At 44.1% G+C, this 11519-nt stretch overlaps 1 protein-coding gene and 1 non-coding gene across 2 annotated transcripts in view; both read right to left on the bottom strand.

Annotated features, from left to right (window-relative positions):
• Nucleotides 1–496: 496 nt before the first annotated feature.
• f8 (coagulation factor VIII, procoagulant component) overlaps nt 497–11519 on the bottom strand; it is a 105157-nt gene continuing 94134 nt past the window's right edge. Inside the window, exons 23-25 of the mRNA XM_070882990.1 lie at nt 3993–4138; nt 3590–3772; nt 497–1018 (exon numbers count right to left, since the gene is read on the bottom strand). Coding sequence (XP_070739091.1) covers nt 863–1018; nt 3590–3772; nt 3993–4138 — 485 coding nt within the window. The 3' untranslated portion in view covers nt 497–862. The remainder of the gene's footprint in view (nt 1019–3589; nt 3773–3992; nt 4139–11519) is intronic.
• On the bottom strand, nt 11313–11508 carry LOC139266407 (U2 spliceosomal RNA). Its single transcript, XR_011593703.1, has one exon. It is a non-coding gene; the product is annotated as a U2 spliceosomal RNA (small nuclear RNA).

Here is an 11519-nt window from a genome sequence, read left to right as displayed (position 1 = left end):
AAAGCCTTTAAGAAATGTAGGCTCAATTGGCCAAATGGTGTTTTTCCCACATTTAAGACAGTGGTATTTATTGGCATTATTGATTTTTAAAAACTCTATGCTCCTGCTATCTTGTTAGGGTTGTTATTCCTCAGTTTAGCAGACTGCAGCATGTCTCCATTGATAAATGGGATAAGATCACTCATCAATCTTGCAAGTGCCTAGCAAGTGATGTAATTTTTATGGACTCCCAAGTCGTAAAATACACAAACAGGGCTGTTCGTTTTATCTTCATGCTGAGCTCCAAATATTGAGTGGTACTTAATAGGCAGTAAACTATGTAACAGGACTAGATTTTGTTTGCTTCTGAATTAACTCAATGGAACACATTAATCTAAATATACGCGTGTGATGAATAGATATGGATTGAAGTTTCAAAAATGATGCCAATTTACCTGTGAAGAGCAGATAATCAGTATTTTCTTCAAAAGTATTACAGAAATCCTTAGAACACAGATTTATGAAGGAGTGATTTTATAAAGTCTGGATACTTGTGGGATCATCTAGTAATAATGATTTTTATACAATTGTTACTAGTGGTTCAATCAATGCTCTGGATGCTCTCATATTTTGGGCGGAGACAAATAGTAAATAGATTGTACAATAACCTTGTGACTGATAGCAAAGGCTTAAATGAATAAGTGGTCATATTGATTATCTCAGTACACTCTAGGCATCAATGTCACATTTACATAAATACATCGACATGATACGCTGGAAGAGAAGCAGACTTGGAAGTGTAGCTATTTATTATTACACTTTCTTTCAATAATCCTTAATATGTATTTAATTTTGCTCATTTTTAATACATTTATTTTTGTCTTTAAAGTCTCTGTTCTGTCTCACATCCCAATACTTCGACACGTAGGGCAATGTTTCGTTGCCAGGTTTGTGGAACAATTCTCAAATACTGAGCAAATATGGGAGGATCAAAGGTGTTCTGAACCTGGCTTTTGCTGTCCACGTTCCCTTTAAATACCTGTGGAATGAACAGTTCAAGACATAGATCAGCATCTGGTCAAAGAACATAAGATGGATTTTCATTAGACGAATACAGATGAACCTTGTAGAGGAGCGGGTGTAGCTTATTACAGCATTACAGCCAGATTGTGAAGTATCCTGAGGTGTTTGTGTTTTATGTTTATTCCTCCCTCCCCCCCACCACCAATTCTGTTCACAAGATGAGGGACATTAATTCTGGGAACTGGAACACCATTTGATGGTCAAAATAAATGAGAGAACATTGCAGAGGCCACAATTTGAAAATTGTGTGCATGTTTGGGTATAATTCCTTCAAAAGGATCTTGATTAATTGGATATTCTTCAGGGAAGACCAACAAGCATGAATCCAAGACTTGGGGCTCTTTAATTATGAAGAGTCTCACAGATATGTTTTCGTTAGACAAGAGTGAGAGGCAATACCATCCTAGGTTTTTCAAATGATCAGAATTGATAATGTGAATGCAAATATCTTAATTAGCTGAGTGCAAAACTTATAATAGCTAAGTTTCAAGACAAACTTGAGATTCAAACCCCCACTCACTAGTGTAGAACAGATTCCCAGCCAAAACAATTAATACGGTGTTGACTAACACAATTTAAAAAAATGATGGAATGAATATCTGGTTAGGAATGGGATTAATCATTGTAGGGATAAATGCAGATGACATCATCAAATGCTGTTTGAAATGTGAATGTTTTCAAATGCTGAGACCTTGTTCAGGAAGGTAAATGGTCAATGATAAACACTGAGGGCTTGAGATTGGATATGTTGGATATGTTTTTGCCTGATTTACCTTTGGAGGAAGGATCTTTTCCTCAGCAGTTAAATGAATTGTGTAATGACCATGATAGAATGGATCTGTAGAAGGATACGTGGTCTGTAGAAGGAAAGGGCTCGACAAGCTATATAATGTTGCCTTGTTCCATGCTCTCTTAAAGTTCCCTCTACTCTATCAAACATTCTCAGGTCAGTTAGAATATAGCTCCCTCTACCCAAACAATGCCTTAACCCAGACAAGCACATCTTACTGCACCAGTGCAATATTTCCATTTCCCACACCAGGCTATTATTAATACCTCTTTCAGTGAGTTTTCCAGGTTAGTATCAATTTGTATTGAATTGTTGGCAGTCTTGTGTTGTAGATTTGTGCCCACGTGTAACAGGATTATAATACCTGATCTCATTTTGACAAAGAGCTCTTGCCAACAAGAGGGAGAGGTTGGGCCAGATTTAAAATTAATTGACATTAGTCAAACAAGAGTTTTAAGTAATGACACAGCATAGTGCCTTAGGGATGGTAACTATTTCAAAACTAACAGCAAATAAATTTTTAAGTATTAATCATTCTTGAGAAGTAATCAGTTTTAGATTGGAATCGTATAAGAAAGAAAGAAAGACTTGCATTTATATAGCGCTTTTCACGATTACGGGACGTCCCATAGCGCTTTACAGCCAATGAAGTACTTTTTGAAGTGTAGTCACTGTTGTAATGTAGGAAACACGGCAGCCAATTTGCGCACAGCAAGATCCCATAAACAACAATGTCATAATGACCAGATAATCAGTTTTAGTGATGTTAGTTGAGGGATAAATATTGGCCAAGACACCGAGGATAACTCCCCTGCTCTTCTTCAAAATTGTGCCATGGGATCTTTTACGTCCACTTGAGAGAGCAGACAGGGCCTTGGTTTAATGAATATATGCCTTTTTATCTGGAGTGGTGCTTGGCATAAAGAGACCCAAGTGGATCTTCAGATGGTAGCAAAGATCTTCATTGGCAGTGATTCAACGCCATGTAGTTGAAGAATGTAGTTGTTGAGATTAGAGAAGTTGGTTTGGATAGAATGTGCCATGTATTGTGCTTTTGATCTGTGCCACTCTGACCTCAAAATGTCTCAATTCCAAGTACCACTGTCCCTTACCTCAATGAAACATACAGCAGTAATGGTATTCAATTAATAATGGAAACTCTATTTACATTTGCTGCTAATTCAGGTGACTGAGTGATTAAGATGTCCCTGAACCAGCAAAACAAACTCGAATGATTGTTGCCATTGCCATTGTAGTAGATAACCAGACTCCCCACTCACCCTTCCCCCAACCACTGTCCTATGACGGAGACTGTAATTCCTGCATTGGACTGTACAGCCATCTGAGAACTCACTTTTAGAGCGGAAGCAAGTCTTCCTTGATTCCGAGGGACTGCCTATGATGATGACGTAATGGATGCTGCTGGTGGTGGCCATTTTAAGAATGTGGTTTGCTTCCATGCATTGATGGCTGTTGGGCTCAGCCCCATGTCTGCTCTGTTTGGTGGCAGAGGGGGAGAAATGAGAAAGAAGAGGGATATGGTTCTCTTGGGTTTGGGAGGGGGTTGAGGATATGGGGAAAGCGTCATACTTACACAAAATACAGAAGGAATACCTCAAACCACGTGTCCAATTTTTAATGATAAACAAAAACCTTGATTGACAATTATACCCACATGCCATAAGTCTTTAATAGTTCGGTTTGAAGTCTCTTATTACGAACTATTTCAGAACCTACCTTTTGCTTCAGGTTTAGACTGTCTTTAATTACTGTCCAGCTGTTATGATTATCACTGTACAAGATGATATACTCCTTCACAAACATAGACTGCCTCAGGTTGTTGGCACCCTGGGTTATAATCCCTGTAATCTTTTTCCTGTGTTGGAAGTTAATCTGGAACCATTCATGTGGGTTGTTCCTCTGTGAGTTGAAAACAGTTTGCAGTACTTTATTTACACAAAATTGTCTTTTTGCTATATACAGCAGCAGTATACACTAACAATTAAAATAATGCAGAAGAATTCAAAAATTTAATTCCAGACTGCCAGATATAAACCACTGGAATCATTTCGTAAGATTCCAGCTTGTGACTCAATCCTGAGTATCCGATATTCTTTTGTGTATTTTTTTTCGTTGTTACCTTTGGTACCCATGCATTAGTGAACCCTTCTTTGTTGAGGCGAGCCAGTGATGGATGCCAGGCACTCAGGCTAACCCAGAATGAGGAGGCACTGAGTTGCTGATCTCCGATGATTCCGTTCTCCATCCCAAGTGGCAAGGAACAACCTGAGAAACACAAAGACACTGAGGCGCAATCTTGTGGTGTAAGAGAGCTGGGGAAACGCATTCAAACTTTTAAAGCAAAAGAACAGTTTGCTCCCTATATTAAAAATCCAGGTGCAAAATAAAATGTCTTCTCTGCCTCCAAATACAGGTACAGCTTGAACCTCTCTAAACCAGCACCCTCGGGGCCTGGCCTGTGTCAGACAAGAGAATTTGCTCCTTAAAACCTACCTATCTGTCTGATACCTCCTTCTGTGGTTTGCTGTCAAAAATGTTTTTATTGATACCGCTCGTGTTGAACGCCTTGGGACATTCTGCTATGTTAAGGGCGCTGTATAAATACAAGCTGTTGTTGTTTAAGTAGGAATACATAGGACAAGGATTCAGATTAGCCCTATTTAAGTACATCTCTTAATTTTACCCCCATTTGCTGGTCTCCTACTGGTCACTGTTTATGACTGATGAGAGCTTTGAACAATCTGCTGTCAAGATGGGGCTTTGTAAAGCGCTGCCACACAATATGTAGGATGATGTCCCTCAGATCTCCTCTCGCTCCATATGAAGTGTTTATGCTTGCCATTGTTTCTCCAAGTGGCACAGCAGAGAGAGAAAAGAAGTCAGTGTGTGAGGTATTGTGAACAGAGTGCAAATCTTTTGACTAACGACCACCCATTGTTATGTTAACAAATAATGGATTATGGTTCTGTCACCAGTCGAGCTTCATATCATTTACTGACCCCCATCCAGTGGATGTGGTGTATTTGGACTTTAAAAAGGCTTTTGACAAGATCCCACACAAGAGATTGGTGTGCAAAATTAAAGCACATGGTATTGGGGGTAATATACTGTCGTGGATAGAGAACTGGTTGGCAGACATGAAGCAGAGAGTCAGGATAAATGGGTCCTTTTCAGAATGGCAGGCAGTGACTAGTGGGGTACCACAGGGCTCAGTGCTGGGACCCCAGCTATTTAAAATATACATTAATGATTTAGATGAAGGCATTGAGTGTAATATCTCCAAGTTTGCAGATGATACTAAGCTGGATGCCAGTGTGAACTGTGAGGAGGACGCTAAAAGGCTGCAGGGTGACTTGGACAGGTTAGGTGAGTGGGCAAACGCGTGCAGTAAAATGTGGATAAATGTGAGGTTATCCACCTTGGTGGCAAAAACACAAAGGCAGAATATTATCTGAATGACGGCAGATTAGTAAAAGGGGAGGTGCAACGAGACCTGGGTGTCATGATACATCAGTCATTGAAAGTTGGCATGCAGGTTCAGCAGGCGGTGAAGAAGGCAAGTAGTTTGTTGGCCTTCATAGCTAGGGGATTTGAGTATAGGAGCAGGGAGGTCTTACTGCAGTTGTGCAGGGCCTTGGTGAGGCCTCACCTGGAATATTGTGTTCAGTTTTGGTCTCCTAATCTGAGGAAGGACGTTCTTGCTATTGAGGGAGTGCAGCGAAGGTTCACCAGACTGATTCCCGGGATGACAGGACTGACATATGAAGAGAGACTCGATCGACTGGGCCTGTATTCACTGGAGCTTAGAAGGATGAGAGGGGACCTCATAGAAACATATACAATTCTGACGGGACTGGACAGGTTAGATGCAGGAAGAATGTACCCGATGTTGGGGAAGTCTAGAACCAGGAGACATAGTCTAAGGATAAAGGGTAAGCCATTTAGGACTGAGATGAGGAGAAACTTCTTCACTCAGAGAGTTGTTAACCTGTCGAATTCCCTACTGCAGAAAGTTGTTGATGCCAGTTCATTGGATATATTCAAGGGGGAGTTAGATATGGCCCTTACGGCTAAAGGGATCAAGGGGTATGGAGAGAAAGCAGGAAACGGGTACTGAGGTGAATGATCAGCCATGATCTTATTGAATGATGGTGCAGGCTCGAAGGGCCGAATGGCCTACTCCTGCACGTATTTTCTATGTTTCTATGTTTCTATCCTGATATGACTTCAGCACTGGCTGTATCTTCACTCTGCTGCTGCATTAATAATTTCCCGAGGGGGAGTTCAAGCAAATAACATCAACAGAGGTTGCTGCCAAAGCTGTTCTCTAAGTTTACAAGTGATGTGGGTTGATTTAATATTTTTTGCTTCCTCAATTGATGATGCAATTGAGATGATCAATTCAAAATCTGGGGGGAATTTACCTGTGCCCATGTTACTGCACCAACATTGTTATATATGTATACTTGCATTTACTCTGTACAGCCACCAGAGGGCTCATCCCCTGGAGTCCCAAGGGATTCCATAATCTCTTAGGAGCACAGGTATTTAAAGAGGCTTCACAGGTTGGAGCGGCACTCTTGAGACCTGCAATAAAAGACTACGGTCACACTTTACTTTGAGCTCACAGTGTTCAGTCTGACTCTTTCTCCATACACAACAACTGGCGACGAGATTCAGATAACGAACCCAAAGATGTAGAAGTATCCTGGAAATATTCTCGGAGGGAGATGATTGGGAAACTTTTGTGGAACGATGCGACCAATACTTCATGGCCAACGAGCTAGATGGGGAAGAGAGCGCTGCCAAACGAAGGGCGATCCTCCTCACCGTCTGTGGGGCACCAACGTATGGCCTCATGAAGAAACTGCTCACTCCTGCGAAAATCACGGAGAAATCACACTGGTCTGAGAGCATGTGAACCTGATGAGAAAGCGTTCTGATGGCGAGGTACTGGTTCTACACCTACAAAAGGTCTGAAGGCCAGGAAGTGGCGAGTTATGTCGCCGAGCTAAGATACCTTGCAGGATATTGCGAATTTGAAGGACATTTGGAGCACATGCTCAGAGACTTTTTTGTACTTGGCATTGGCCACGAAACCATACTTCGCAAACTTTTGACTGTAGAGACCCCAACCTTGAGTAAGGCCATAGCGATAGCCCAGGCGTTCATTGCCACCAGTGACAATACGAAGCAAATCTCTCAGCACACAAGTGCTGCTACAAGTACTGTGAACAAAGTGATGTTGTTTTCGAATCGTAACATACAGGGCAGGTCACACATACCTGCAGCTACATGTCCGCAGATGTCTCAGAGTCCACCTTCGAGGGTGATGAATGCAAGGCCATTAACACCTTGTTGGCGCTGCGGGGGTGATCATCATTTCCATTCATGCTGATTCAAAGAGTATGTTTGCAAGGGCTGTGGTACAATGGGACACCTCCAATGAGTGTGCAGGCTAGCTGCAAAGCCTGTTAAACCTGCAAACCACCATGTTGCAGAGGATGACAGAGCCACAGAGGATCACGTCGAACCAGAGCCTCAGATCGAGGAGGCAGAGGTACATGGGGTGCACACATTCACTACGATAATGCTGAATGTTGAACTAAATGGACTCCCAGTGTCAATGGAGCTGGACATGGGCGCGAGCCAGTCCATCATGGGCAAAAAGACTTTTGAAAGGTTGTGGTGCAACAAGGCCTCAAGACCAGTCTTAACTCCAGTTCGCATGAAACTAAGAACTTACACGAAAGAACTGATTCCTGTAATCGGCCGTGCTACCATAAAGGTCTCCTACGATGGAGCGGTGCACAAGCTACCATTCTGGGTGGTACCGGGTGATTGTCCCATGCTGCTCGGCAGGAGCTGGCTGGGAAAGATACGCTGGAACTGGGACGTCGTCCGAGCGCTATTGCCCGCTCATGACACTTTGTGTGCCCAGGTCTTAAACAAATTTCCTTCGCTGTTCGAACCAGGCATCAGGAAATTCCAAGGAGCAAAAGTGCAGATCCACCTAATTCCGGGGGCGCAACCCATCCATCACAAGGCGAGAGCCATACCATACATGATGAGAGAAAAGGTAGAGATCGAGCTAGACTGGCTACAAAGAGAGGGCATAATTTCCCCGATCGGGTTCAACGAGTGGGCCAGTCCTATCGTCAAGGGCGAAGGCACCATCAGAATCTGTGGTGGTTATAAATTATCAATCATTACTCCCTGCCGGACCAATACCCACTACCAAAAGCCGATGACCTCTTTGCTGGCGGGAGGAAAGACGTTCACGAAGCTGGATCTGACTTCAGCCTCCATGACGCAGGAACTGGAGGAATCATCGAAGGCCCTCACCTGCATCAACACGCACAAAGGTCTCTTTGTTTATAACAGATGCCCGTTTGGAATTCGATCAGCCATGGCGATATTCCAGAGAAACATGGAAAGTTTACTGAAGTCGGTCCCGCACACCGTGGTCTTCCAGGGTGACATCTTGGTCACAGGTCAGAACATAGTCGAGCACCTGCAGAACCTGGAGGAGGTTCTTAGTCGACTCAACCGCGTGGGGCTCAGGTTAAAATGCTCGAAGTGCGTTTTCCTAGCGCCTGAAGTGGAGTTCTTGGGAAGGAGGATTGTGGCGGACGGCATCAGGCCCACCAACGCGAAGACGGAGGCAATCGAGAACGCCACCAACGCCACAGAATGTGACGGAGCTGTGGTCGTTTCTGGGACTCTTGAACTACTTTGGTAACTTCTTACTGGGTCTCAGCACACTGCTAGAACCACTGCATGTCTTACTACGAAAAGGGGGCGAATGGGTTTGGGGCTAAAGCCAAGGAAATACCTTTGTAAAAGCAAGAAAATTGTTATGCTCAAACAAATTGCTTGTGTTGTATGATCCATGTAAGCATTTGGTACGAGCAATCACCCATCACTGCCCTGCAGATCAAAACCTGGACAAGCCAGGACTCCTTATTATCTCTAGTCAAAAGCTGTGTGCTTCACAGGAGCTGTTCCAGTGTCCCAGTGGAAATGCAGGAAGAAATAAAGCCGTTCCAGCGGCGCAAAGGTGAAATGTCTATACAGGCAGACTGCCTTCTGTGGGGCAATCGAGTAGTGGTCCCCAAGAAGGGCAGAGATACCTTCATCAATGACCTCCACAGTACTCACCCAGGCATCGTAATGATGAAAGCGATAGCCAGATCCCACGTGTGGTGGCCCGGTATCGATGCGGACTTAGAGTTCTGCGTTCACAGATGTAAAACATGCTCGCAGTTAAGCAATGCACTCAGGGAGGCGCCGCTAAGTTTATGGTTTTGGCCCTCCAAACCGTGGTCCAGGGTACACGTCGACTATGCAGGCCCGTTCTTGGGTAAAATGTTCCTTGTGGTTGTAGATGAGTGCTCCAAGTGGATTGAATGTGAGATAATGTCGGCTAGCACGTCCGCTGCCACTGCCACTACTGAAAGCCTGCGGGCCATGTTTGCCACACGCGGCCTACCTGATGGCCTGGTGAGCGACAACGGGCCATGTTTTACCAGTGCTGAGTTCAAAGAATTCATGACCCGCAACGGGATCAAAACATGTCACATCTGCCCGGTTAAACCAGCGTCCAATGATCAGGCAGAGAGAGCAGTGCAAACCATCAAGCAAGGCTTGAAGAGGGTAACTGAAGGCACACTGCAGACTCGCCTATCCCGAGTGCTGCTTAGCTACTGCACGAGACCCCACTCACTCACTGGGATCCCACCTGCTGAACTGCTCATGAAAAGAGCACTTAAGACAAGGCTCTCGTTAGTTCACCCTGATCTACATGAACAGGTAGAGAGCAGGCAACTTCAACAAAGTGCATACCATGATAGCGCAAATGTGTCACGCGAGATTGAAATCAATGATCCCGCATTTGTGTTAAATTATGGACAAGGTCCCAAGTGGCTTCCCAGCACTATTGTGGCCAAAGAGGGGAGCAGGGTGTTTCGGGTCAAACTTTCAAATGGACTCATTCACCGGAAACACTTGGACCAAATCAAACTCAGATTCATGGACTATCCTGAGCAACCCACCTTGGACCCTACCTTTTTTGATCCCGCAACATACACATCAATGGCAACCGGCACCATGATTGATCATGAAGCAGAACCCATCATCCACAGCAGCCCATCAGGACCCAACATACCAGGCAGCCCAGCAAGACCAACTGCACAGCAGCCCAGCGAGTGCCCAACAAATGATTCAACAATACTAGCTGTCACACCGAGACAATCAACCAGGGCAAGAAGGGCCCCAGATCGACTCACGTTGTAAATAGTTACACTATTGACTTTGTGGGGGGAGGGAGTGTTGTTATATATGTAAACTTGTATATACTCTGTACAGCCACCAGAGAGCTCATCCCCTGGAGTCCCAAGGGATCCCATAATCCCTTGGGAGCACAGGTATTTAAGGAGGCTTCACAGGTTGGAGCAGCACTCTGGAGACCTGCAATAAAAGACTAAGGTCACACTTTACTTTGAGCTCACAGTGTTCAGTTTGACTCTTTCTCCATACACAACAAACATGTTACATCATTAAGCCCATCCCTTAAATTTATTTCAATAAGAGTGGCTAGCTCTAAGAAGAAAAGCATTATCAGCTGGCACGAAGGATGAAGTGAGGCATGGGCAGACTGCATCGGAGAGGAGGCAGGTTATTGAGGAATGTCCAGTGAGAGACAGTCAGCAGAGACAAGTGCAGGGACAGGGGAAGTCAGGTTGAAGACGGCATCAGGGATAGAAGGTGGGGAGTGACAGGTCAGGCAGAGAATCAGCATAAGGAGGAATGAGAACAACAAGAAACACATAGTGGGGTACACAAGGAATTGGTAACAGGGTGTGGAGAGAAATTTCCCCTCAATGTCTTTTCTCTCCGGATTAGTGCCTCAGAAAACTGTATGAAAAATGAACATAAAACACATATTAATACTTAGGTGTAGCCTGTTGCTGTACAAAAAGCTAGACCACTGTACTACATGGCGAACACTATTCTCTATCCATTTGAATAAAAAGTTAAGGTTAGTATCTATGCAGAGTCAACATTGTTTGTTTACCAGGATGAAATTATCACCTTGTATCATCTCTATCTGACGGGATGAAAGTTACCGCTGGACCTATCTTACACAGCTAGGCAGAAGTTTCTAAATAGAACTACACAATTACTAAGTTGTTTGGAGTTTACCCATGTTCTTTAAATGTATCTGTATTTTCCTTCGTTACAGGCTCCCCTGTGCCATGTACCGTGCCTTACCCAAGAGGGCCAGTCAGATAGGGAAACTACCCCAAGTCTCTACTAAATTTTTTTTTATAAATTCGTAGCCAATCGTTCCAATTCTTTGTCAAATCACAAACGCCAGAGGTCACCTTGCACATGCCAAGGATCACTCTGCGCCAATGCTCTTAGCCAAAAGGCCTAGAGCCACTGCACCGTTCCTGGAAGTACTGCAATACCAGGTTCGTGCCATGGAGGTGGATGGGTCAAGCCACCCCACCCACCTCCTGTTTCCAAAAAAGCAAGCATATACCTTCCTGACCAGGGAGAAACCACCCGGAGGTCATGGTGGCTGGTCAGGTCAGTTACGCATGATCTTAGCCAAAAGGCCAAGTCTCTACTAAATGCTGTT

This window comes from Pristiophorus japonicus, chromosome 6 (genome assembly GCF_044704955.1).
Source record: "Pristiophorus japonicus isolate sPriJap1 chromosome 6, sPriJap1.hap1, whole genome shotgun sequence".
NCBI classification, from domain to species: Eukaryota; Metazoa; Chordata; class Chondrichthyes; family Pristiophoridae; genus Pristiophorus; species Pristiophorus japonicus.
The sequence above is the reverse complement of the archived record's forward strand: the minus strand, read 5'-3'. Positions and strand labels throughout refer to the sequence as shown.